Here is a 27,850-nt window from a genome sequence, read left to right as displayed (position 1 = left end):
GCTGCCATTTTGGAACCGCCGATCAGCTGTTCTTAAAACATCGCTATGTGAAAATCGGTAAGCGAAACAGCTTATCAATCATCGCAAAGTGATGTTTTACCATTTAAAACATTGCAATGCGATCGCAAAAACGATCACAAAAAAACATCGCTATGCAGATTCGTCGTTAAATGATGTGCTCGTTAAGCGAGGCACCACTGTAAATGTCTTAGTCCTTAATAGAAGGACTACATTTTTTTGCAGGGACTCACAGTCAAGTTGGACTTAAGTCTCACCACTTAAGTTGGACTTAAGTCAACTCAGACTCAACTTTTTTTCCCAATGACTCAGCTCAACTTGCGACTCAGAACCCACCCACCTCTCTCTTCTTTTTCTGGGGAAAAGAGCTTGCTTTGAAGAGGAACTCAGATTTGGGAGCTTGAGACTCGAGACTTGGTACCAAAGACTTGGGAGCTTGGGACTGAAGACTCAAATTTGGGACTGAAGGCTCAGATGCAAAGACTTGTCAACGTCGCTGCATTTTTGTCTGCTACAAACTAACATAGCTTCTCTTCTCCAGAGTGTAGTAGGAAAGTTCTCCTGGACTACCTCTCCACAAATCTCCCAGGAAACATGAACACTAGGAAAAAAAGAGAAACTCTTCCAGCCCGTGTCTATGGAATCCATTTAGCCCGCATTATCGACTCCAACTGGTGGTGGCTTTCCATGGTTCTAGGCAGGGGTCTCTCCAAAACTACTTCTGGACATCCTAGAGAACAAAACAAGCAAAGTACACCACCATGGACATGATGGGCTCTCTTCTTATACACATACAGTATCAGGAACCCAGTAATTGTGAAACCCATCCATTATCAGAGATGTTTCATGTAACTTCAAAGAAATGAAAACGTGAGTTCAGAAGGTGGGATTTTTAATGAAACAAAAGGCAGATCAACCATAGAGAGACAGCATTTGGATAAGCTCCATTGAGATTGTGAGGGTTCCTAGAAAAACACTGAATGCGTAATCTGCATTTTGCTATTTCCAGACAGACTCCAACCTCACTGGCCTCCGTAATTTTTCTAGCGCAGGCAGATCAGTCCGGTACACAATATGCATGCGGGGTTTCATCCAAAAACCACAGTGGGTGGTGAAACCAGTGCCTGAAGGGAAGCACTAAAATAAGCATCTGTTTGTTGGATGCCTAATGAGGAAGCAATCAAACAAGCAGTGACGATTTTACACTTGCTTAAACACTGTAAAGCGACACACACACACAAGCGAGGACTGCAGAGTGCAGCAGGAGACAACGCCAGCTCAGCAGTTTGGCCCGGGTCTGTTCCCCTGCATCAGTCATCACCGCCGCAAATCCTGAGCAATGTGGTCCTGTAATCCCCAGAAGTGTCAGACTGCAAGGAAAAGCAAAGGAAGGGACAAATAACATGAAAGAGCCCGCTTAGTGCTTTGCTCGCTGAACATGCCAAACTGTTTATCTCCAAAAATAAACAAAAGATAAAACTCTGCAGTGCAGCAATGTTTTAAATCATGAGCTACAGTACATCCGCCAGGCTGGATTAACCTTTAAATTAAAGATACTACAGGGCATGGCTCTCTGGGTACATAAGGACCTCTTATATTGGACAAGGGTTTTCTTTCTTGGCAACGAAAGACTATTAAGAATGCAGAGGGAGAGGATATTTGGGTCCCCCAGAAATGCCCAGTCACCACTGATCTTGTTTTGCAGTGCAGCCTGAGGAGGGCCTAATTAGCAGCAAACATCTGGGCACCAAGCCCTTCTCTTAAGTCGACACATCTGCAGATTCTCAAGGAAACCCCACCTCCTCCATGCAGAGCCAAGGTACGTCCATCTATATGTGGTGAGTCTGAGCAGCTTCCAGAGTCCCACGCCTTGGAGGGTCGCCCCATCGGATGTTTTTAAATTGGTCATTTTTATTGAACTGGAGGACTGAACTGCAGAGCCAGAAGTTAGGAGTTTGATTCCCCACTGTGGCTCCTTGATAGGGGGCAGGATCCGATGATCCGCAGGGGACCTTCCAACTCTGCAGTTCTAAGATTACAGATCCAAGTCTGCAGTGCCATGTCTCAGAATCAAAATGGACCATGTGGGGGGGGAGGGATGGGACAATCAAGGGGCCTTGGTGAGCCACGTGCCATGGTCTATGCAGACATTAACATATTTGCACACAATATCCTTCGCTTGCAACCTTCACTTTTCCCTCATTTTATCAGATTTTAATAGCTTTTAATTTTGGGTTGTTTTTTTTAAAAAAATAATTGCATTAACTTCAAATATTGATCTCTTGAGGTAAGTGAACAGAAAGTCACCTGGAAAACAGGAAACATTTCTAGATGGTCCTATGTAATTTCCCCGTATCCATGAGGACCAGAAACCAGCATTTAAAAGCTGGAATGAAAATGAAGGCCAAGGTTCTCAGGGATTCTGTGCTGACTGCTGCTCACTGGCCAGCCCAAGAAACTCTCTAAGGAAGCATCTGTCTATTTACGTACTTGAGCTCTCTTCACAGTTTCAGTGCTTAAGAAAATCACTTTTTTCGGATCACAACTCCCAGAATCCCCAGCCAGCCTGCCCCAGCGTCCTGTTCACACATGCAGTTAAGGGCAGAGAAAAGATAGGTCTCCTTCCTGCTCATGTCACACTGAGCAGATTCTTCGCTTATTGCTCTTGTCCCCAGCCAAGAAGAACCGCCAAAGTCACCCAAATGGATCGTCATGACATATTGCTTTCAAATAAGCCAGGTTTCGCCAGCCAAGGAACAGACCCAGTTTCTCTGTCTTGCAACAGAAGAACAAGCCAGCATTCCAAGCTTGAATGCTACACAAAACAAGCCCCTCCAGTTTTGTTCCACAGGCCCCATTTAACAATGCACAAGTAACCCTCAAACATTGTTCCAGAGACCTACACACATACTTACCTGAATGGCAGAATGCAAAGAGCAACCATAAAGCTTCTTGTATTCAGCTCGAATATCCAGAAGGTCGATTTCAGACCTAGACACTAAGATCCGGTTCAGTGTGGATTCATCAGTCCCAGCTCCCTAACATTAACAGAGAACAAGATATCTGTTTTGCATCTATAATCTGTTCTTTTATTTTATAAAGCATAATATAGATGGCACATCATAAGAACACAATGCAAACAACAATAGCATTAATCCCTCTTAAACCAACTGGATCCTTAATTCTGACCCCAGGAGGACTGCCAATAACATTTCCCCTTTTAAAAATATTTAAATATACTCCTTTTCCAGAAAAAAATGAGATGTATATCTAAAACACCCACAGGGGTACAATTCTTTTAACCTGAGACAGCATCACAAACGAGGAAAGTACAGGCAGAGCGGGGAAGTGTTCCCTTTTGCTATTATAGCTCCCCGAAAACCCATTCAGCATAGCCCTAAATTCCCTAATAATTTCCCCCAAGATACAAGTTCGTCAAGCCAAGTGGAAAGGCTGAGGATGCAAAAAGCTGATCTCTCCATGTCAAGTTGGGAACAATCTGTCTGAAATCTCAAACGGCTGAAGGCAGTGGTTTAGTGGAGCCAGGGTCAAAAGCACCGTGTCTTTCTCATTAGCAGGAATGAACCTGTCACCTCCCACCCTCAGCCCTTTTCAGGCTTCATAGTTCCCTTGGAGTTCAGTTGCCATTGTCACAATAGTGGAGAAGGTAGACATGTTTTTTCCCAACAGCGAAATACAGGTACGAGTGCTTTCTACTATAACGCAAAGCAGTTGGGGCAAAGTTCTGCTGCAACGCAGAAGCGTTGTCATGCATAATGTGGAGAAAACTGAGGGGAGATACGATAGCAAATTTTCAAATTCTTCAAAGGTTGTCACAGAGAAAAGAGGGGCAGGATCTGTCCTCGAACATCCCAGGAGTGCAGGACAGGCAATAATGGGCTCAAGCTACAGGAATCCAGATTTTGGCAGAACATCAGGGAAAACTTCTTAACTGTTAGAGCAGTACGACGGTGGCATTAATGACCTTGGGAGGTGGTGAGCATTCCAATGCGGGAGGCATTCAATCGGACAACCGCTTCTCAGATCTGCTTTGATTTGGATCCCTGCCTTGAGGAGGGGGTTGGACTCAATGGCCTCAGAGGCCCCTTCCAACTCAATTATTCTACGGTTCTATCAATGCAAAGCACTTCCATAATGCAAAACACACACATCACAGGGACCAACACTGACGCTGCTTCCTTTTACATGCTTTTTGGGGCCATGGCCATGACTCTCAAATTGAGTACCTGATCTTCAGATTTTACCACTACCGTCCTGGCAAGGCAGACGAACCATCCGAGTGGGTGTAAATCCGCTTCCTACATTCTTACCTTCATACTCTTGTTCAGTTTCTTGGCAAAGAATGCAGGAGTATTGTTCACACATTTCACTGTGGAAAGAAGAAAGGAAAAGTGTGTGGCTGATCCCATGCTCTATTTTCTCCAAAAAGGCAATGTTGAGAACGCAAGATGTCCTGGAATGGCACAGTGGTGGGCGTACCATCAAGGACTTGTTTTCTATGCCTTGGCCTGTTGTCATTCCTTACAGCTGCCCTCTTGTGGGTCCTTGTGTTAATTGCATTTGCAGAATTGCTGGAAAGTTCATAGACCAACCTATCTTTATGAAAATGCAATTAACCTTTCATTGTTGACCATTACAAAATTGGATGGGGGGGGTGTTGCTAGCCTTTTTGTATTCCCAAAATAATCAATACAGGGACACCCTAAAAGGAAAAAAAAAACACCTTTATGAAAAGAACTGCCCTTATTTGGCTTGGGTCCGTCTGAAGAATCTACAGTCTAGAAAAAGATTCTGAGAAAACCAAGCTTATTATCTTGTTAATCTTTAAGGCATTTCAACATTCCATTGCTGACTTGAGTGTACAGTAGAGATGGGCACGAATCGCTTCGTGCTGGGTCATCGTGCATCCTCAGCCTTCTCTCACCCATCCTCAGCTGGCTTCCCCACTCTTCCCCACCCAGTGCATGCTGTTCTTCTCCTGCTCTTTCTGTGACCGTCCAATCACAGCGGGAGCATGTGCTTCCCGCCTTCCCCTCCTGGGGAAGCCAGCCACTCCAAGGCAGTGCTGCAAGAATCCCTGTCCTGCCTCCTCCCTTGAGTGGCCAATTGCCAGAAGGGGAGCACGGGGATCCTACTGCAATTAGACGGTCACAGCATGTGCCAGCTGGTGAATGGGGAAGCCGGTCGGGGTGGGCGGGACCTGTGGTGCCACACGGACGCACGATGACCCAGCACAAAGCGATTCGTGCCCATCTCTTGTCTACAGACAGTAACATCCATGTTAGGTTTTCAAATTGACATTAAGCTATAAGCCTAAACCTATTATCAGGGTGTGCTAAATGCAGCCAATAAAGTCCTTCCAGGGTCCCCCAGAAAAAAAAGAGAATAGAATGGATGAGATTGCCCCTGGAAAACCACCCGAGAACAACATGTATATTTGGACTGGAGGGGAAAAGATTGGGTGGTGGTGAGATAGCTGTCTTAAAAAATTACAGTGGGGTCTTGACTTAAGAACGGCTTGAGTTAAGAACATTTTGACTTAAGAACCGCTCTCATAGGAAAATATTGACTTGACTTACGTACTTAGATTTGAGTTAAGAACTGAAAAAAAAACCATGTGGGAGGCAGGGAAAGTGCAAAATGTGAACTTTCAGTTAACTGTTGGCCAGTGAAAAGGGTGCCTGTCTGCTTCCTCACTCCTCCCAGCGTTTAGAGAGTGGATTGGGAGACAGTCTTCGGACTGCCTGGTACTGTCCTGCCTGGACTGTATTTTCCCTGCCTTCCCTGAACCTTTCTTGACCTAAGAAACAAAATATCCCCCTCTAGTGGTCGAAGGCGGAATAGCAGCTTCCCATTAGTTTCTATGGACGGAAAAGAGCAGTTACGGATCAAATGGTTTTCAATGCATTCCTATGGGAAATGCAGATTTGACTTGAGAACTTTTTGACTTGAGAACCGCCTTCCAATACGGATTAAGTTCTCAAGTCAAGACCCCACTGTAGAAGGGCTGTCACATGTGGAAGATGGAGGAAGCTCATTTTCTGTTGCTGCAGATGGTAGTAACCGATTCATATTGCAAGGAAATGTGTGTGTGTGTGTGTGTGTGTGTGTGTGTGTGTGTGTGTAGTGTGTGTGTAGTGTGTGTGTAGCTTTACTGAACGTTTTCCAAGTTTAGATGGCTTTCTGTCACAGAGGTTAGGTGGCCATCTCTCAAGGACGTTGTAGAAGTAAACGTCCGACACAGACAAAAGTTAGACTTGGCATCTCTTCCAGCAATCCAGTTCTATAATTCCAAGATTGTGCTGCCATGCTCAAAGCAATCACTAGTGCAGGCCTCCCAAAACCAGCATTTCTCCAGTTGTGCTGGAGCACAAACCCCATCGTCCCCAGCCAGCACAGCCCTCTGGAGGAGTGCTGGGTTGCAGAAAGTCTACACTAGTGGAAGACGCTCTTGCAAAATGGAAACCGTTACTGCTTCTGAGAAAGCATAATTTTGCTTCGAACGCGGCATGCTCAAAATGCATTTCTGGGTGAACATTTCATAAACTGAAGTTTAGAACAGCTTGGGGCCCACCTTTGCCTTCTACCCTCTCTCTGGGGTTTGTACTGGTGCTGCTCCCCTTGACTGAACGTGATCCACAGCTCCTGATGAGAATCATCTTGCAAAAAAGCAGAGCTGTGCAAGCAGAATGGGATCTATTCGGCCACAAGACCTGGGAACAACCCACAGGCATAGAGGTGATGGTTTATCTCAAGTCTTCCTTACCGATGGCCAGCAGCAGGTCTTCAAAATCCCCGGAGAGTTCACCTTTGATGCTGTCTTCTATTTTCTTTCCGCTGAGCTTTCGGTACTCATCAAAGGCTTCAAAACGACAGGAGGCAAGAGTATCGACTCTGTAAGTACTTTGTCTGAACAAAATGCTCAAGGTATCTTTTATTTCTACAGCCCTGGTTGTGTTGGGTTCTACACTGCCCTTCCCCCCACTCAAAACATACAAAAAGATGGCTGTAGAGCACAGGATTCTGAAAACCCTGGCTTTCACTTTTGTTTTTAAAAACCAAATTTCAAGGTAGGGTTGAAGGTCTTTGCACAAGGGCTGGTGAAAGACAGAGAGCACTGGATAGGTTTGGGGTAGAAGTTCAGAACATTGTCATTGTTATATTCTTCGTATGCCGAAGGACCACAGTATCCAGTGCCTGCTGTATTCCTGGAATTTAAGTGAGTAAAATACATTTTTACCTTTTATACTTAAATATAGCCACGTGAATCTTATTTCACAAAGTGCTTGGCTTTGGAGAAGGTGGATATCAGTAGAAATGTAACACGAGAATTTCAGTAGCTAATTCTGAACTTAGAGAGTTGGCCTTCTGCATTTTATTGGGAATTAAAGCCAGTTCCCAGAACTCTCAACAGAAATGTGCATTTCTAACGGTGAGGTTGCCAGAGCTGGCCTTTAGAGGGATTCAGAGACCGTGCTAGTGTTCACAAGAATTTGCATTTTTCAGCATCCATGGGCAGGAGTTGGAACTCATTCCCTGTGAATATGGGGGATGAGTTCTACTGGATATCTACAAATAGTCCAGGCCAATCGACTCTAAATTTATTATCCTTGAAATTATTTAATTTTGCTGTTTGTCTGTTTATATATGGGGCAGCTATGTTCTAAAGGAGGCAACTCTACTTTAAGAGACCCCTCAAAAACAGCAGATCTCAACCAGTCTCTTACTTAGCTTCAGCTGAGGAATGCTCCTGAGGCAGAAAATTTCAATGAACTTGTCTTCATCTGTTCCCCACCTCTTCTCCCCAGCGTTGTACAGGACCTAGAGAATATAAGATTAAAGGAGGAAGGAAGATGATTGTGCTCTTTGCACTTGTCCGTACAGTTCTGAAAGAGGTAATTGTTTGGGCCAAGCATCAATCATAGAATCACAGAAACATGGAACTGGAATGGACCTATAAGGCCATCAAGTCCAACCCCCTGCCCATGGCAGGAATCCAGATCAAAACAGATCTGACAGATGGTTGTCCAATTTTTCTCCCAAATGCCTCCAGCACTGGAGCACTCCCCACCTCCAAGGTCACTGGTTCCATCGTTGTACTGCTCTAACAGTTAAGAACTTTTTCCTGATATGCAGCCTAAACCTGGATTCCTGTAGCTTGAGCCCCTCCTCTGTATGACTACCATTCAAGTACTTGAAAAGAGCTATCATAATGGCTGAACCATTTATAGTGTGCTAAATTTATTCTGAACCACCACCAACACACAGCATGCCAATAGCCAAGCTGTCTGGGAGTTTCTGGGAGAAGTAGTCCAAAAGAGTAACTCTTCCAAAGTCTTGTAATTAGACCTTTATGCTCCTCCCCAAACATTTTTGGATGGTTCAAAACTCATTTTACAAAAAGTCCATCACAAATACATAAATTTTACCTACATCTGGACAGACATCACAACCCTTTAAGTGTATTCTGATTCCAGTGTCTGAAACAATCCACCATCGTTTGCTGGGGGTTAAACAGTCTGTGTGTAGGCTGCTGCCTCCTGGAACAATTTAGTGCTATGAGAGTGCTATGAGAGTGTTTTTCTGAAAACCGGTACAGCGTGGTTCGAAATAAAGCTGAAGGTTGAACAAAGAGGCCCGTGAAGGACTCAACAATCCGAGCTAATTGGAGAAGAGATAAAACAGGTGGATCTTCATGGGAATTGAGGGTGGAGAAAGGTGTTACAGCCTCTTGAGGCTAATTGGTTAACAGCCATGAAGTGTCAAGAAGAAGGGAAGAGTTAGAGAATGTAAAAAATGGACGATGGGTTATGGGGGAGAGGTTCGATTCCACGATGATGAGAGAGAAGAAGAACTTGATGGTCTGAATATGTGGCTTGAAGGAGAGAGAATGTAAGTAAAGAGAAAGAAGGAGGTGGGGCTAGTCTACCTTAGCCCAGCTTAGTAGTGTTTATTATTTTTATGGGGATTAGTTATTTTATTTAACTGTTATAATTGTTGAGTATGTTCTTTATGCTAAAGCTTGAGCAATATAAACTGATTCTATGAAACTCTACTTTTCTAATAAGAATTAATTATAAAAATTCTTACAAAAGGACTGGTCTCTTGAACAGCGGGACCTGGCTAAATCCAGGAGGTGGAGAGGGCCACAAACTAGCTCTCTTTAAGAGTCCTACCTAAATGACCTGTTGTGAATTCTAAGGAATCTCAAAGCCCATGTGTCTGTACTTGCAAAGTACTGGGTAAAAGTAAAGTGTTCTTTTAAGGTCAGACTTGTTCAAGGGGCTTACGCTATGCACTGCTGAGGTCTTGGGACTTCCCGCAGCGCAAAGGTGATAGGTCAGTGGCCTGTCGAACTCTCTGACCGAGTGCTAAGCACTCCTTCAGGAGGCCTGGGCACCGCATGCAAACTGCACTGGAACAGAGGGGGTAGCAGCCAGCGTTTCCTAACAGGGAAGTTTGAGATTCTGATTCTCTCTGCTGCACCGGATCTACCCTTCCTCTTCCTGTTCTATATCCTTGTTTAGAGACTGGCACCCCAAGGTTTGAAAAGAAGGGAGCAATAAAGCATCCAAAGCCATGGAAATTTGCCTGCTCTGAGCCAAGCTCATGAACAAAAAGAGAGAGAGCATTTTAAACAAACAAGGAACTTTCTTATTGTGAAATCCTTAAGCTAGCTGAGTCCTAAATTGCCCTTACCTGTGCATCCGTCTTGGCCATCTGTTCATTTGGTTTTTCACTTTCATTTCTTTTGCTCTGCAACAACAGAGAAAGCCTTCTTAAAACCCAAAATTTTAATCTTCAATGTACTATTTAATGCTATTTCTTAACAATTTGCACATCAAATCTGAGATCGACTAGGTGCAAAATAAGGGCCTTGGGGAAGCAGACAGACATCAAAAAGCTGAAAGGTGAATTAAGAAACAGGATGCCTCTGAGCACATGCTTGCCCCAAGGATCTGTTTTAGTACCAAAACTGGGGTCACAATCCTTCCACACGCAAATCCATTCCTGCTTTTCCTTGAAACCAGTGGTTCCCAACCTTGGGTTCTCCAGATGTTCTTGGACTAAAACTCCCAGAAGCCTTCACTATTAGCTGTGCTGGCCAAGATTCCTGGGAGTTGTAGTCCAAGAACATCTGGAGATCCACGGTTGAGAATCACTGATCTACACACTCTCTTCATTCCAGGAGCCTAATTAATGAGGAGCAACAGCTTCTTGTAGCTCCTGCCGCTGTCAACCTCTAGGAAGTGGGAAACACAGAACTGGCTTACTGCGGATTGCCAGAGATTTCTAAATACATCCCAACCATCCATACCACCCACCCCTGCACTTGGCTTATGGTTAGGACGAGCGGCCGAAAGGGACACTTGCAGGCCAAGGAACATCAACTCATGAAGGATAAGCTCTTTGACTCATGCATGGTAGCCCAGCCATGAACAGCGAACACAATCCGTGGTTTTACTGAGGAATCTCTTACGTCTGCCAACATTAGCAAGGCTTTCCTGAAGTCCCCAGATGTGTCAGAGCTAATGTCATCTCGAAGGCTCTTCTTATAGACTGTAATAAAATAAAAAAAGGCCAAGAGATAAGCTCGGGGTCATTTGCTCAGACCAAAAGCAGTAAGCAAGACAATGTGTATGAACAGCAAAGGCACATATCTTAAGGATGGCATCTCCTTTATGAACCTGCTCTGGGTTTAAGATCATCAGCAGAGGCCTCTCTCAGCCCCACCATCCTCACAGGTGCACTTCGTGGGGACCCGGGAGAGAGTCTTCTGTTGCTGCTCCCAGACTCTGGAACTCCCTCCCACAGGAGGCCCATCTGGCCCCGTCTTTGTTCTCCTTCTGCAAGCAGGCAAAGACCTTTCTTTTCAGACAAGCTTCCCCTCATTGCTGGCTGCGTGGAATCGAGGCCATCACTTCCTGGTCCTAGAGATACATTTAGAGTATGCTATAGGCACCACAGATAGATCATTGTGCCTCACTGCTTTGAATACATTTTTCACATTGCTTCTGTCTACCATTTTTATTGTGATATTTGTTTGATCTCTTCTAGCGTTTGTATACTTACTGTTTTCAGCTTTAAATAGTGCCTTTTAATGATGGGGCAAGGGGTTTTACTCAGTGCTAGGCACCTCCCAAGGCTCAACGTGAGAACAGTGTGCAGAGAGGATGCACAACAATTGAAGGCTTGCTTTTAGAACATTAAATGTTGTTTGGCTTAGCTGAACATCAGATATCTCATGTTCCTCATGCCCTGTGGAATTAGAAAGGCTGCCAGAAGAAGAGATAAAAATGGCTTCCTATGTTTCTCTTCACCATTTCGCATGTCAGATGTTTTTGTAAACTTCAGATTTTTGGCAAAGGAAAGGCATGATAAAACATGGGATTAATGCAACTGTCAGGAAGTAATTTAACCCCTTCTTCTCTAGCACCAAGCCCAGGGAAATCATTCTTCTGAAGATAAGCAACCAAGATATTCGTAAGTGGATACTCCAACCTATCTAGAAGAGGGAAGTTCCCCTTTTTTTGCACCTTTGCGAGCCACGAGGACTCTGTGTGACTCACACGGGGCCATGGGGGGGAACGGGTACTGACAGAGGCAACCTCCATACCCGTCCCAAGTGGATCGCCCTAGGTGCCCAACCAGTTAGTTACAGCTCTGGCAGTGACCAACTCTACAAAGTTGGTGCAAGGATGACCGCAGGACCACAGGCTACATAAATATATGGAGCATTAACCTGGTGCTTGTAGCTCAGGCAGTTACAACCAAGTTCTTTCCACACCGAGCAGTTAAATGGTCATCATTCACTTGAACAGCCCACAGAGTTAGAGATTTCCAAACAAGTTTCCTCACATCTCAGCATGCCTGTTCTGCAAAACTGTTTTATTTTCCTTGCTCAGCTGGTATGGCTTCCTAGTGGAATCCAGTGCCTTCCAGTGGGAAGCCATTATCTGCTTCAAGGGCTGGGCTTGATCCATCTCAACAGCCAAAGAGTCATAAATCTTCCCGGTCTTAATCAAAGCCAGACCTCTGCTACTACGCTGTGCCTAGCCCAAGTATAGACTTCACTGGGCTGGCTGCATTAAACTCCCCAATCCATCTTGCTCAGCTTCCCTACGGCTCAGCAATTTATCTTCCCTGAAAGCCAGGCACCCTTTCTCAAAACGAAAGCAGTTTGGGATGAGTTGCAAGGAAAGCAACAGCAGAGGAGGGGGAAACATTCCCAAAAGCAGGCCCGCCAACAAGCTAAAACTAAATAAAAGGGATGCAAGTTAATTACTTCTAATTGCTCTCAGTGGAATCCTACCGCAATTATGTTAAGCTGGATAAAACTCAATAGCATGTGCTGATAATGGCTCCTGAAGAAACAAACACACAAACATATGTTTGGTTACTTGGACATACAGTAATGTCATGTTGGGAATAGGAAATGCACACACATATGCATATACGTATAAAATATTGTTCTCTCTCTTTATATATAATCTTTTTTTTAAAGATCCTTCTCAAGCAGCAGTGGGGAACCTTCACTCAGTTGAGGGTTTCTTATGCTCTTATCTCCAATCAGTGATGAAAGATAAGAAGCTGTTTAAAGCCCAGAAATTGATGCATGTCATTGTATGCTACTTTGCAGTCCAGGAAAGGGCTACACTGGGGCCTGAGCGGACACACCCAGGATTGAACTGTACCTTATACGCTTAATGGGAAATGGTCCAAATGTGTAGTAGTAGGCATCCTTCAGTCTCAAGAGACTCTGGTAACGTGCTCTGTATGGAGGTCTTGGAACAGTGTCTTGTGTGGCTGAGAAGGCCAATTCGAGAGTGACAATCTCTTCCACATTGAAGACAAATACAATTTCTTCCCTGTCCAGCTCCCTGGTTTTGCTTGTGTCTGGACTGCCTCTTTGCCTCGGCCTGCTGGACAAGGGTCTCTTCAAATTGGGAGAGGCCGTGATGCACCACCTGCCTCCAGGCTGAACACTCAGAGGTCAAGGTTTCTCATCTGTTGACGTCCATTCCTAAGGCCCTCAGATCCTGCTTGCAGATCTCCTTGTATTGCAGCTGCGGTCTCCCTTGGAGGCTGCACTAATTCTCCATACAGGAGATCTTTTGGAATCCAACCATCAGCCAAATGTGTAAGGCCTTGCATCCTTCATTTTTCCAGCCTAAAAAAAGGTCTCCCTCTGATGCACTCAAGGAATGACCTAAAGCGGCAGTCTGAAAGTGATTACTAGCATCCCCAATAAAGACAGGAAATTTGTTGGGATCCAATGCAACTCCTTGAAAACCAGTGTTGTATAGTTTCTGCATGGTATTCCCACCAGCAGTCCATACTGCACTCACTGAAGCCTCAGTATGTGGCGATCTCCCATGTCACTCATGCCATTCATATTCATGAGCTGATTTGCATGAACCTATGAGAGGACTGGAGAGGTGGAGTCAGCAGCTACATGAGGCTTGGCGGGAGAAGGAGGAGTCAGATAGGGCTGGTTAGACAGAGAGAGAGGGAACAGATACTGAGAGAGAGAGAGCTGGCTAGGAAAATAGGCAGAGAAGGTGGTAATGATATAGCAAGAGAAAAGAAGTATGTACTGAGAGGACTGTTGCTTATATATAATGTGTATCTGAGAAACTTCTGTTAGTATTCAATCTGCTTCACTCGAACAAATAAGTTCTGTTTCTGTTCACAAGACAAGTGTTCTGACAAACATTGTTTATATTGTGGATTGAGGTAATCCACTGGTGGCAGCGAGAAGAGAATGCAACGTGAGCCTTTGTGAGGGAAAAACAAGCAGGGGTTACAAGGGTAAACATCACACCTCAGTACAAGGGTAGCTTCAGGCAAAGCATAGCATAGTAGTCTGAATGATGAAGTTAGTTACTATGGGGAGATCTTCACTGTTCAGGAAAAAACACAGCTCATGGGCTCACCAAAGCTGGTCTGAGGCACTTTAAGCCCTAGGTTCCCAACCTTTGTTACTCAGATGTTTTTGAACTGCAACTCCCAGAAACCCCAGCCAGCACAGTTGGTGGTGAAGGCTTCTGGGAGTTGCAGTCCACAACTCCTGAGTATGCCAAGGTTGAGAACCAGTGCTTTAAGCCACTGAGTTGACCTGAGCTACTCAGACTCCCAAGCTACACACCCACTATTTCAATGCGAACAAAACTCCGTCCAACACAGATCAGTTACCCAGTTCCAGGTTTTTAACCCTGAACCTCCAATCCAGGATGAAGTGGAGGGCCACATGCCCGGAAGAAAACAATACAGCAACTGCCCTTCCCAGCGATGCCTCCAGCGAAAACTCCAATTACCTGTATGATATGCTTGGGCTACTTCTTTAATTTGCTTGCTGGTCCTGGAGACAAGGATCTCAATCAAGGTCTTCTCATCGGTTCCAGGACCCTGGGATTGAGAGAAGGAGGGCGGGGGAAGCATTAGGAATTTTCTGCTATACAGTTTAGTGGACCAGCTAGACAAGGTCAAACAAACCACAGCATTAATTTTAAATACAGGTTGTGATGCTGAAAGAGATCATTCTAAACAAAATTCTGCATACTGGGGGAGGGGGGAGGAAGAAAAATGAGAACAATCCAGCTAACATTAAAAAAAAACTTCTACATTTTTATTTGAACATGAGCTTAACTTTCCCATTCAACCCACTGGGATGTGCCAGCCTCTTGACTGCACCCTCTTTGATTCATGGATAAGCTACTAGTTAAAGGTGTGAACTAGCAGTTACAGATGGGGGCTGAAAACACGAAACCATTCATTGATCAATGCCGCAGGTTAAAAATACAAAGTTTAAAACCACGTGGCCCTTTGCGAGAGGGAGTCTATTAATTCCACATTATTGGCACAGGCAGGACAACTCCCGCATTGAGAGAACTTTGTGTGTGCATAAGAACATCTGCATATACACTAGATCCAGAAAATGAGATCCAGAACAGGCCCCCTATTCATCACAGGCAATGGAACAGAGGACTTTAATTGCCTACAGAATGGAGAACTTTGATTACAACAGCATGTGAAAAAAACTGTGATTGTGCCCCTTTGTACAGTCGTACCTCGGTTTACGAAATTAATGCGTTCTACAGGACATGATGTAAAGCGAAACATTTGTAAACCAGAACGTGAATCGTGGGGTGGTGCTATAAACCTCCAGGCACAATGCATCCTGGGGAAACTTTCTTCATAAACCGAAAGAAACAAACAAATGAAAAATGTAAACCGAGGCATTATTTTCAATGGATTTCCATTTGTAAAATGAAAATTATGTTAACAGAGGCATTTGTCAACCGAAGCACTACTGTATTGCAAAACCATCACCACTTCAGCCAAAATTGAGATTTTGGGGGGGATATTTTGTCTGAGGGAACACTGGATAAGATCTAGGGGCCCCCAAACTGCCTAGAGAATGCAATCTGCCCACAATCCATCTATCCACTGATCTCTTTTATGTGCAGGAATCCTTCTGGGAGATATTTTTGAATCCCAAATCAAGGTCGCTGTACACTGCAGTGCGCTGAGATGAGTCGGTTTCTCAGTATAATATGGTAATCTCTTTCTTTCCTCAAACAGCATTGGAGAAATTAATACGGCAGGCCTCCTGATTTAACAAAATAAATTATGGGAGGCGCGAGGCCATCTTTGTAGATTTACCTTCATGGATTTGTTCAGTTGTTCAGCATCAAATACTGCTGGGGGCGTCACAAGAGCCACCATAAGACACTCCAAATTTCCCGACAGGTCCCCCTTCAATGCATCTTTCAATTCCTTAAAAAATAAACAAAGGAGGAGCAGTTAATACTTCTCTGTGTCAAACCTCCTGCCATTTCCCCCCCTCTCCTTCAGTTTTCCCATTCTGTTCAGTATTTCTGTTATGTAAAATTGTCTTTATACGTATTTTTTTGTATTATCTTTTAATATTGTTAGCCACCTAGAGTGGGCCTGACACGACCAGATAGGCGGGATATAAATAAAATAAATAAATAAAATAAATAAATAAAAATTGATCCTTCGCTGCTCAGTTAATCTCCCACCCGGTTTATAATCTCATGTTGTTTTAGCTCTTAAATGAGATTAAGGCTGTACCAGTTCAGACTGTGTGCACGCAGATAGGACTGAACACTCCTCGATTCAAATCTACCTTGCACTTAGAAAAGTAGCTCTCAAGAAGTCCGGTTCAGTCTAAACAGCTTGGGACTTCAAATATTTTAAGGAGCACCACCTTCTACATAAATCTACGTGATCACCAAGTTCTGTCTGGAAGACCTTCCTCCATGCTCTACCATTGAGAACAGTTCATTACGTGGCAAAATGGGGTGCAACCACTTTTTCTGATGCAGGACCCCAACTCTGGAACGCATTCCCTTTGGAGGCTGGATTGGCACCGACATTGGCATCATTTCAGTACAAAGGTAAGACACACTTATTTATTAGATTCTTTGGGGTTGAGGATGGTGCCCTGCACAGTTTCAATGTTTTTAATGTCTGAATGTTTTAATTTTAAATTGCTTCTAGTATCTTATGCTTTAACCTTGTTTCATACAGCTTTGTCACCTGTCCTGAGATTTTGTGATATAGGGTGGGCTATAAATGTTCAAATAAAATAAATAACTTTTTCATCCGTCTGCATCTTTTCAATCTGTCCCCTGTCCAGCTCCCTGTCCAGCAGGCCAAGGCAAAGAGGCCATTATGCAACACCTGCCTCCAGGCTGAACGCTCAGAGGTCGTTTCCCATCTGCTGAGGTCCATTCCTAAGGCCTTCAGATCCCGCTTGCAGATCTCCTTGTATTGCAGCTATGGTCTCCCTCTGGCACGATTTCCTTGCACTAATTCTCCATACATGAGATCTTTTGGAATCCGACCATTCACACGACATGCCCAAACCAGCGTAGACGTCACTGTTTCAGTAATGTGTACGTGCTAACAATTCCAGCTCGTTCTAGGACTACTCTGTTTGGAACTTTGTCCTGCCACGTGATACCAAAAATGTGTCAGAGACAACGCATATGGAAGGTGTTCAGCTTCCTCACCTGGCATGCATGAAGGGTCCAGGACTCACTGCAGTGCAGGAGTGTGCTCAGGATACATGCCCTAGAGACCTGGATCTTGGTCTATGCTGTCAGCTTCTTCTTAAGCTATACTCTGTAGTAATAAGCTCTGTAACAGGGAGTTGGCTACACTCTACAATACTAAACCTTGTTTTTCCAAGTCTGATGTTCTGTCAAGTGCACCACACTGACCCTTTTCTGCTTTTTTTAAAAAAATAACTGCCATGGGTGATCCCAGCAGGGCCGAAGGTTTTTCCTCAGACATGCCATCTGCCTGAGCAAAGACCGGACTCCCAAAGGTGAGGGGGATAAAAAGGAGGGATATGGCGAAATAGTTCAATCAGCATATTTGTGTTTTTTTTAATGCAGCAGTTGCATATAGTAAAGGTTATTACAATGGGTTTTTGTTAATAAATAACGATGTAATCGCTTAACGATTAGTTTTCCGAAGCGATCTTGCGCTCCGTTTAACAATGTTTCCTTGCTTCGCATAGCAATGACAGTTTGGGTCCCCCTGTTTCACTTAACGAGGGTTTTGATAGCCTTGTGTTGGCTGTCTTTTAAATGTTTAAAAATGTTTTAAAAGGTTTAGAATGCTTGGAATCATAAGTGCACTTAATAAACCCTTTGTTAAACTAATTTGACTTTCTTCTGACTCTTTTTGAATTTGCTGTAATTCCCCCCCCCCATTGAAATGCATTGAATAGGTTTCAATGCATTTCAATTGGAGAACCGCGTTTCGCTTAGCGATGTTTCCTATGGCAATTTTCGCTTAAGGACGGCAATCTGTTCCCAATTAAAATCGTTAAGCGAGGCACCACTCTCTCTCTCTCTCTCTCTCTCTCTCTCTCTCTCTCTCTCTCTCTCTCTCTCTCTCTCTGTGTGTGTGTGTGTGTGTGTGTGTGTGTGTGTGTGTGTGTGTGTGTGAAGTCCAACCCCCTGCTCAACGTAGGAATACTATCAAAGCATATCTGCCAGGTAATTGTCTAAGTTTCTCTTGAATGCCTCCAGTGTTAGAGCACTGAACAACTCCTGTGGTCACTGGTTCCACTGTCATACTGCTTTAACAGTTAGGAACTTTTTCCTGATATTCAACCAAAAACTGGCTTCCTGTAACTTGAGCCCATTGTTGCATGTTCTGTACTCTGGGATGATGGAGAACAGATCTTGCCCTTCCTCTGTATGACAACCTTTCAAATATTTGAAAAGTGCTATCATATCACCCCTCAGCCTTCTTTTCTCAAGGCTAAACATGCCCAATTTATTCAGCCTTTCCTCATAAGCCTTGGTTTCCAGCCCCGATCCTCCTTGTCACCCTCCTCTGAACTTGTTCCAATTTGTGATCACCCTTTTTGAAGTGTAATAAATCAGTGATTGTGCTAAACCTGAGGTGCATCCAGACACCAGCTGTCCTATACAGAAGGACAGACCCTTTTCCTGCCTTGCCATCTTTTTCCAAGCAGTACCTTTCCCGCAACTGCCTTGTACTCCCTCACAATCTGCTGCCGCTGGTCATTCGATCTTGTGGTCAGGATATCGATCAGGGTTTTTTCATCCGTGCCTAAAAGCAAAACCAAAATAGACACGCGGGCAAGACGTTGCCAACGAAAGTGTGGCTGAACTCCCCAGGGGAAAATCTCTGCCATCAAAGGACAAGCTTCACTCCCATGGCTATTCAGAATGCAATTGAAATATCTCCTTTGTGTGGCTGAGATTTGGCTCCCATCCACACCCACACCCAATTCTTCCCCTTCTGCACACTCATTCCTTCTGGCACACAGAGACTCCTTCCCCCACATGCTAGAGCACACTCCCATGCACACTCTCACTCTCTCTCTCTCTCACACACACACACACACACACAATTTCTCCTTTTCTCTCACACACCCAATTCCACGCATACTGTCACACTTCTCCCCATTCTCAGTTCCAAACACTCCCTCACCCTCCTACACCGATTCCCCGTTGCCCACTTGTGTCAACGACAGCCCCATCACCTTGCAAGCCGATCAGGGATATTCTTCCCAGCTTGTTAGCCTTCTTCGTGTCTAATGAACTACTGTCTCTCTGTCCATTCTTTGTATCCCCACCTGGCTATGGGGCCAAGTATAAATTATGATAGTCATACAAACTCACTCTTACATCTGAGGAAGTGGGTTTGGCTCGTATTAAAACAAAGCAGTTTGTCTTTAAGGTGCCACAACATTTTTGTCTCTTGTTCTTTTTTTGAATTTGTTTTCCTGATATCCTCCCCATATATACTTTTCCATCCCTCCTTCTCATACCACCCTCTTCTCCCTCATATACCTCTATCTCTCCTCTCTGTCCTCTGTCTTTCTCTCTGTGTCTCCTTCTCTCCCGCCCTCTCTTCCTCATATGCTTCTCATTCACATCCACTCTCTCTCTCACACACACACCCTATCTCTTCATATAGATGCACACATACTCTTGATTCTCATTTCTTTTCTCTCTTTCTCCCTCACTCACACACCCAGCCCAAACAGAGTAAACAAAGTTGCCTAAATCACAACAGGAAATTGTAGCTCATTAATAGGGTGCTGGCTGCGTGCCTGGCTTCCCGACTGGCATGTGACTAGGCTGCCCACCAGCCGCTTGTTCATTAGCCGCCATTTGTCAATGTGACATTTGTGATTTCACCTGCTCCAGAGTAAAATCCCAGTCAGATTCTGGCCACTTATTCATGTTCTCTCAACATACACTTTCTCCATCTCTCACACACTGCCCACTCCCCACTCCTAGCTTTCCTTAAGACCACAGGATGCTCTGGTGAATATTTTATATCCAAGACACAACAGCTGGCATAGCAATGAGAAGCCAATGTTATCCTCAAAATGGCTGCTCTGCGTTGGGCGACTCAAGGCTAGATTCTTCCCCAAAGTGCCCTTGTGAAGAGAAATCAGTAGTATCTGAGACTGAGCAAGGCAAATTGCAGCTAGAGACCTGGTATAACTGCGGGTGTTTCTTTCATTGCCTCTAGCTTAGATGACTTTTCACCTAAAGCTAGATGAGATCTGAAAGATCATCTAGTCCAGCCCATTGACAATATAGGACATCTATTGCTACAGCATCGCTGACGAATAGAAAGTCAGTTTTTGCTTTAAATTCTCCAACGATGTCGCCTCCACATTCAGAAGCAGCCTACCTCTGAATCTCTGATGTAGGGAATAAGCAACAGGAGATCACTATCTTCGTATTTGTTCATTTACAAGTTAATCGTTTGCTGATTTTAAAGTGACATCATGGGCCGACAGGTGAACCTTGGGAAAGCCCCCCCCCCAACAAACCACCACCAATGTTTTCAGAAAACTGCCAAGGGCTGATTTTGACCTAGTGGCCCATGTTGACCTACCAAAGCCACAATGGCTGTCACAACAGCGGGAACCTAAGGGAAAGTGTATTGTAGGGCAGAAAAAGACCACTGCACAACAATCCCACAGGGACGTAGCACACAAAACTGATCCCATTCCTCAACTGGTGAAGGATCAAGGGGACCACTTACCTACTCCCTTGATGGCTTTCTGAATTGCCTTAGCATCTTCAGATGGATTGAACCCAGGGTGATTCTGTATTGTCCCACTTTTTCCAACCTGAGAGGCAGAGAGAGAGATGGAAAGTCAGACTCAGACTGCTCACCAAACACACATTTAGAAATGGGTTTAAGATTAAGAAACCCACCAAGGACACACGGGGGGGGGGGTGGAGTAGATGAAACATGGCTACAGAGCATGTTCTCTTTGTCCATCAAAGGCCCCAAGTTTCATCCCCATTTTGCCCTGTGGATAGGGCCTCAGGTAGAAATCTAGACTAAATCTCCTGCTCAAAGTGCTCTCAAAAGATGTTGTCGGGGAATTAGACAATTTCTTGAAGGGTATGTTGATCAATAGCTGCTAGGCCAGCCAGCTATATATCCCTTCCAGGACCAGAGGAAGCCAGGCTCCAAACAATGAGAACTACCAGTAAGAAGACACGACAGTGTTGCATGTCCTGCTTATAAGCTTTCTAGAAGCATCTGGCTGGCCAGCATCCAAACTAAATGCTGTACTGGTAGCCATTCAGTCTGATCCAGCACAGATCTTAAGTAATTTTATGCTGTTGTTATGTACTGTAGGATTGTGGTATCTGTTGGGGATCAGTTTTAAGCCTTCTCATGGATGCCCCCAAAAGTGGAAGTATTGAACGCTACACATGGCGTGGTCTCTGCCTCCCTGTTGTGGCCAGTTACGGTAAATACATCAGATAAATGAATCAGTGGATACTGATCCTGCAGATAAGACAGGCCCCTACTGTACTGTCAAGCTGCTTCTGACTTATGGTAACCCTGAAAGGGTTTTTGGAGGCACCAGCGTGGTTGGCCATTGCCATGTGGCTGGCCTTCCCGGGGGGGGGGGAGGGAATCTATGCTGATAGACCTATTTCTGTTCCTCTTCCACAACCATGAGAGCTAGAAACTTGACTTTCTTCTTTTTTCTTAAAGATGACACTGAAAAAGAAAAGCCACTGAAATGCAACAACAGAAGCTACCATTTGTTGTGTGACGTGGTCATGCAAGTGCTGATTTATTAACGCCTGAGGGAAGAAGTTGCAAATATACATTTGAGTCCTCTCCATTCATTGGAAATATCCAATTTAGGGACAGAGAAAGTTCACCGGGTTGTGGAGAGGGAGGAAAAAAGTCAGAAGCTTATGACCTTAGCCTTTCAGAAATGTAGATTTTCTTGCTTTCTTTTCTTTCTTTCTTTCAAGTGAGATTGCCTTGACATTAGAATCCTGCTTTTGTGAAGAACTGGTCCCGAGCATGCTCAAATGCAACCACACAGTTATTAGTAAAAAAATGAACATGCAAGCCATCACATTCCTGACACCGTTCTTGTCTTTGTGTATGGCTGGGCCAGCCCTGCGTATTGTGCAGAGAGCTGCATTCTCTTAAAAGAAGCCCACAACAATGTCAAAACGATGATCAGTCCTCTGTCGGGATGCCTTTGAAGCCATCTAGACAGGGATTCGGAGAAAGTTCAGCATCTAGTATGACCCCAGGCTGTCAACAAACAAGCCCAAGGCAATTGCTGGCTTCAACCGGATGTTTGCAGAATCGAGCCACCAACTGCAGTTTCTACCTTCTGCTTCCTGTTTCGGTAATAAAATAAACAGCTTGAGTTCTTTCGTCCATTGAGTAACTAGAAAGTCCAGGGCAAACTTATGGAGCCAGGGTGCTTGCGAGGAGAACAACTGCAGCAATTTAAAGTTTTCTGCTCAAGCACACCGGGTCCACTTGAGAAAAAAAGGACAAGCAAGCAGGGCACTCGGACACACCGTGGGTGAAATGGCACCGTGCAAGATGAATCTTCTTATACTTTGGCACCTCCTCAAAAAAGAGGACCGCTTTGCCTCGTCAAAGACCACATGGCCCGGACTTTATATGCTCAAGTGTTCAAAGAGAAGATTTTTCCTTCCTTCCCTTGATTTTAACATTTTTAGAATCCACGATACTAACGCTACAAAACAAAAGCTGCACATTTTCTAGCACCAAAAAATGGACTGCACATCTCCACATTTATAAAGTTTTCCAGAACTTATGGAACTGTTCTTTAAAACTGCTCCATTAAACTTTGTAGTTCAAAGGCCTAAGAAATAGTGGGTTAGCTGCTATACCTTTTGCAAAGCATTTCTCCATTTTCCTGAAAGTAGTATTGTTGTAATATTGTTACCATTTTGATATCAGGAAAATGAGCACCTTGCAAGTTATTATGATTAGGTGTTTCCAAGCTCTGTCATTTGATGAGTTAGTAGACAGAACGTCTGGTCTACTTATTTTTGTTTCTTAATTCACTAACATTTACAAACCACTTAGATCTGAACATTTCAAAAGGTTGTACAACAATAATAAAATGAACTACATAAACAACATGCCAAAATCATGATACAATGTAATAGCCACTAATAGGCTGAACACCACATTTTAGCATCTGGCCAAATGGAGTTACAGATAGCTGTTGGACTACATAGGGAAGGCTTGTCAAAACAGGTGAAATCTTAGTGTGTGCCTACCTGCTGGATCATGTGAAACATCAGAGGATATTTTTCAGATGATGATGACCTTTGGACCCTTTCCTTTGTGGTGTTTGCTTATCATCATCGTATGCCATCAATTCTCACTCACAAAGACCCTTTTCAGGGTTTTCAAGGTAGAGAATATTCCATTGCCTTCTTCTGGGGGCAATTCTGGAGCTGTGCAGCTTGCCCAAGGCTACACAGGCTAGCTCTTCTCCTTGGAGGTACAGTAGGGGAATTGAACTCCCAATGTCTGGATCCACAGCCAGATACAGTCGTGCCCCACTGGACGATTACCCTGTTTGACAATGAATCTGCTTAACGCTGACGTTTTTGCGATTGCTTTTGCAATCGCAAAACGATGATTTATTTCGCTGTGCTTCGGGGACCGATCCCCTGCTTCGGGGACCGATTTTCGCTTTACGATGATCAGCAAACAGCTGATTGTCGGGTTTCAAAATGGCCACCAGCTGAAGAAAATGGCCCCCTGCTGTTTTTAGGACTGATTTTTCTCACTACAGGCACCGAAAATGGCCGCCCCTATGGAGGATCTTTGCTAGACGAGCAGGTATTCAGCCCACTGGAACGCACTGAATGGTTTTCAATGTGTTTCAATGTTTTTTTTAATTTTGTTTGACGACGTTTTCGCTCTACAGCGATTTCGCTGGAACGAATTAACATCGTCAAGCAAGGCACCACTGTACTTAACTCACTGAGCTATGGGCTCTGTCACTGTTATTGCACACGGACACAATCTAATAACAACAAATGTGAAACCATCAAGAACTTCCCTAATTTCACGGAGGATTGTGTAAGGCCTAACAGTCCAATCCCTGCTAACGAATGTCCTGTAAAGGAACACAAAGTCAAACACACAACTTCACAAGTGCATTCCAAACATATTTAGAAATCTTTCTCAAGGATTCTGAAGGAGCAGGCAGTTTTTCTGGTCCCATTTTCTGCTGATATTTATCTTTAAAAGACCTTTTCCCTATGTACTCTTTTACGACTAGCCAATGCAATTTAACCAAGTCTGGCATCAGAACCTGGCATTACAGGGCAGCAACAGGTTTGGACTTTCGCTCTCCATTTTACACTGCCTTCATGTAAAACTGCCCAAAATGTCCAAGAGTAACACTATCTTTGGATGTCCCAGGGTATTGTGGGAGAATTAAAATGGTGGCTCTAGCCATCTCTAAAGCAAAAATATTTTGTTGCTGTTTTCAAGTTCGATTTTATAGTTCCAGATGGAGGTGGGCTTTGTTTTTAACATTGTTGTAAACCACCCGGGGCAGTGGCTTTTCACTAGTTGGATGATTAAAAAAGTAATTAATTGATTGATTGATCAATTAATTAATTAAAATAAAAGTGCCCGTTTGGCAGCTATAGAATTAATGCAAGTTCTTTCCTGCCCTCTGGGATTAAACAAAATGACTCACTGGTAAAACAACTCTCGATTTCCTGTTAAGGAGAGGAATAAAATTATGCAAACATGAATGACGGAAATACTGACTAATTGGATGAATAAGCAGTAGTTTTATTATTCAATTTTTTAAAAAAAGTAGCTGTGAAAGCATTTGAATTTTAATTCAACCATTTTCCCCGGCTGCAAGATGACTTACTTATTCCAGACAGAAACAATTTGGTATAAGATGTTCATATCAATAAAAGCATATTCTGGAGGAAGTAAAACCGTAATTTGTTTTTATAGGATATGCACATTTTATATGATGATCTAGAAGAGGCACTGAAGCAGCAAATGAAACTCAAAAAATAATTTTAAAAGGGATTTTTGTAAAATAAAGTCTATTTAAAACAGTTAAAAATGGCCCAATGGACAATTTGAGAGGGAAAACACCTCACATTATGTCCAGAAGTCATTTTTGGCCTCACAAAAGTGATTTGTAAATGTTATGCAAAAGAAACAATGACATTATCTGTTGTTATGTCACTTTTCAAAATACCATTAATCCCCACACGAATAACATCTTCTCATCTCATCATCATGTATATATAGTACCGAGACCTTTCAGTGTAACCACTGAATTATAACCTGTCAAGAAGTTCAATACTATCACATCAGGCTTGTATCAAGATAAAAGGTTTTTAATCTCTTTGCCAGTAGCCATTCACTTACCAAGGCCCAGATGCTATTATTATTATCAGCACTGCTCAGTGAACAGTCATTAGAGTAGTTTTATGATCACATATAAATTGCCAGCCTGTATTTGTTACATTTCATTTGCCTTTAAACAAACTACTTCCAGGTCCCCATTTCTGGTATCGTGTGTGAATACATACATATTAGCTTAGAATATAATTCAATGCTGTCTATTAAAGTCGTTTCTAGTCCATGAAAAACTCTGCATAAGACATTTCTTTAAAATCTGCTTTTTGATTACTTAAGAACATCTTTTCTAAAGAATTAAAGAGTTATTTAGCTATTAAATGTAACTAAACATTGCTCTGTGTGTGTGTGTGTGTGTGTGTGTGTGTGTGTGTGTGTGTGTGTGTGTGTGTGTGTGTGTGTGTGTGTGTGTGTGTGTGTGTGTGTGTTCAAACTGCACATGGATATCATGATTCTACTCACCCAAATAGAAGCCATGGTTCTTTTCTCTCAGCAAGAGTCTGCCAAGGCAAAAACTAATAATCAGACTGTAATAAGGATGCAACTCTCAATACAAGCAAATATTGTAAAATCCATGAAAGGCCATTGATACTACTGCCGCAGGAACCTACAGGCCAGTTCCCATGACACCAACTGAAAGAGCACCCCAAGCCTCAATATCTTTTCAAATGTCTGCAACATTGCGGACCCTCATTTTAGTTTTCATTCCTTTTCAGACATTTCTACATTACCTGTACTGTTCACAGTGCTGTAGCAGTAATTTTGGAAGTGCAGATGGACGTTAGGGCAGTTCTCACAGCCTGCCCACCATAAAGATGATCCAAAGATGTAGGCTGCTAGATGGACACAAAACAACTGAGGAGCAGGTCTTTTGTAAAGTTAACGGCTCTTAATTTCCCACTGAAGGCCAAACCTCACTCAGCAACTTTGCATTAGCACAGCAATAGACTGAACAAACATACTGCACCTAGGAAAATCCATTTCCCTCCCAGCTCTTGTGAAATTGTGTTATCTCCAAACCTATTATTTATTGTATTTATTATTTATTGAGCTTATATGCCGCCCATTTAGTCATAGTCTACTCTGGGCGGCTCGCAAATGCAGAATAAAAACAATTAATATCAAATAACAATTAACAGCATTTACATCTGTCATAACATGGCCTTCTGGCATTACCCACAGGCTGTATGGAATGAGAATCAGAGGGAATATCCATGGAACCTTAGCTTCTCCCAGAACAGAGAATTTCTACCCAAAAGAGCAAGCATTCAAAAAAAGCATTAGTGGCAGGAAAGGAATCCTAAAAATGTGTGTTTGCTTGGCGACCCATCCCGAAACTGTAAAAAATGTGTTTGGAACACCTTGGAAGTTACTGCGCAGAAGCACATGGCCAACCACCATGTAGATCCACTGCAGCATCTTTCCCTGACTTGGTGCCCTCGATAAGCTTTTCTGGGGCTTCAAATTCTCATTAGTCCCGCAAGCCAGATGCTGCAGCCCAAAACATCTGGAGGGAGTGACCAAGTTGGAAGTGCTGACCGACCAGAAGCATTGCCAGCTGTTAATTAATGCCAGGCAACACTAGGCTAATGAATGAATGAATTAATTCCCCACCTTTCTCTTTAAAAGGGACCCAAGACAGCTTTACATCATTAAAAAGACAATATTTAAAAGCTAAAAAGGGTAAGTCACGACAGAGTCAGACAGCTGCTGTCCTTCAGCCGCAGCACTGGAGAGTCACAGATATTCTACCTTTGCCCATGGAGGTTCCACTCCTAGCTATATTACCCCCCCCCCCCAAGAGGCAGAGGTGAATCTCCCTTCCATGAACTTCAAGTCAACAAAGATGATCTTGTCCTTAAGAGGGTGCAGCTGGGTCGAGGCTTTGGGAAATCCGGATTTCAGTTTCCACTAAGCCAGAACATTCCCTGAGGCTTTTCCTCAGCCTGTCCTACCTCGCAAAGCCGTTGTAGAAATAAGAGAGGAGGACTTAACTGAAGAGGAGCTACTTATGCCGCCTTGACCGAACTGGAGAGAAAGCATGAGGCGGAGGATGATGACAAGGACAGAAGGTCTAGGCAACCCTAGGCAAAAAGTGTCCCTGTTTTTGTTTTGTTTTTCGTGTCCTCTCTCCCTCCTCGGATCGCCCTCTAAGCGGAACCATATTTTGGGGCAGAAGGAAGGGGCAATCGGTGCGAAGGGGGCCCCGATCCACCACCAACCCGGAACCTGGCGCGCAATCCTGGGAGGGAAAGGCGCCAGGCGGGAGAAGGATCTGTTGCTCAGCCCAGGGAATGGCCTCGGAGGTGAGAAGGAAAGCTGACAAGGGGAACGTGGGGAAAGAGGGAGGGAGAGCCGACCCCACAAGCCCCTGCTTAGCATCAGTGGGGGAAAACGAACTTTATTTCCATACCGATAAGAGACGATCCGGGAGCTCAGCGCGATGTGCAGAGCCGGCGGCGGGAATCGATCCTCCAGCTACCGCGGAGCGCAAAGGGAGCGCGGCGCCTGGCCTTATGTTGGCTCCACCTGTCCGGCCCAGGAGGAAGGGTGT

The 27,850-nt window shown here is 44.0% G+C and overlaps 1 protein-coding gene across 2 annotated transcripts; it reads right to left on the bottom strand.

The window, feature by feature from the left end:
* Positions 1-893: 893 nt before the first annotated feature.
* ANXA3 (annexin A3) lies at positions 894-27,850 on the bottom strand. Of its 2 annotated transcripts, none has more exons than XM_020813934.3 (13): positions 27,710-27,850; positions 25,759-25,796; positions 20,620-20,707; positions 18,566-18,660; positions 15,706-15,819; positions 14,358-14,448; positions 10,520-10,599; positions 9,739-9,795; positions 7,767-7,860; positions 6,806-6,901; positions 4,350-4,408; positions 2,934-3,056; positions 894-1,388 (listed from the first exon to the last, which is right to left on the bottom strand). In XM_020813934.3, exons 2-13 carry the CDS (start codon positions 25,771-25,773, stop codon positions 1,329-1,331), a joined length of 972 nt encoding a protein of 323 aa, XP_020669593.3. In that variant the 5' UTR covers positions 25,774-25,796; positions 27,710-27,850; the 3' UTR covers positions 894-1,328. The 2 variants fall into 2 exon arrangements, with proteins under 2 accessions (XP_020669593.3, XP_072858142.2); XM_073002041.2 differs by lacking the exon at positions 27,710-27,850 and adding an exon at positions 26,028-26,112.

This window comes from Pogona vitticeps, chromosome 5 (genome assembly GCF_051106095.1).
Source record: "Pogona vitticeps strain Pit_001003342236 chromosome 5, PviZW2.1, whole genome shotgun sequence".
Classification (NCBI taxonomy): Eukaryota; Metazoa; Chordata; class Lepidosauria; order Squamata; family Agamidae; genus Pogona; species Pogona vitticeps.
This window is presented reverse-complemented; position numbering and strand designations above follow the sequence as displayed.

Bases quoted from the DNA above. Each gene is read 5' to 3' on its own strand.
- ANXA3 (XM_020813934.3), bottom strand. The intron at 15,820-18,565 runs GTACTGCTTGGA...TTATTTTTTAAG, and splicing joins ACAAGGCAGTTGCGGGAAAG to GAATTGAAAGATGCATTGAA. The intron at 6,902-7,766 runs GTAAGAGACTGG...GTCGTTTTGAAG, and splicing joins CATTCCTCAGCTGAAGCTAA to CCTTTGATGAGTACCGAAAG.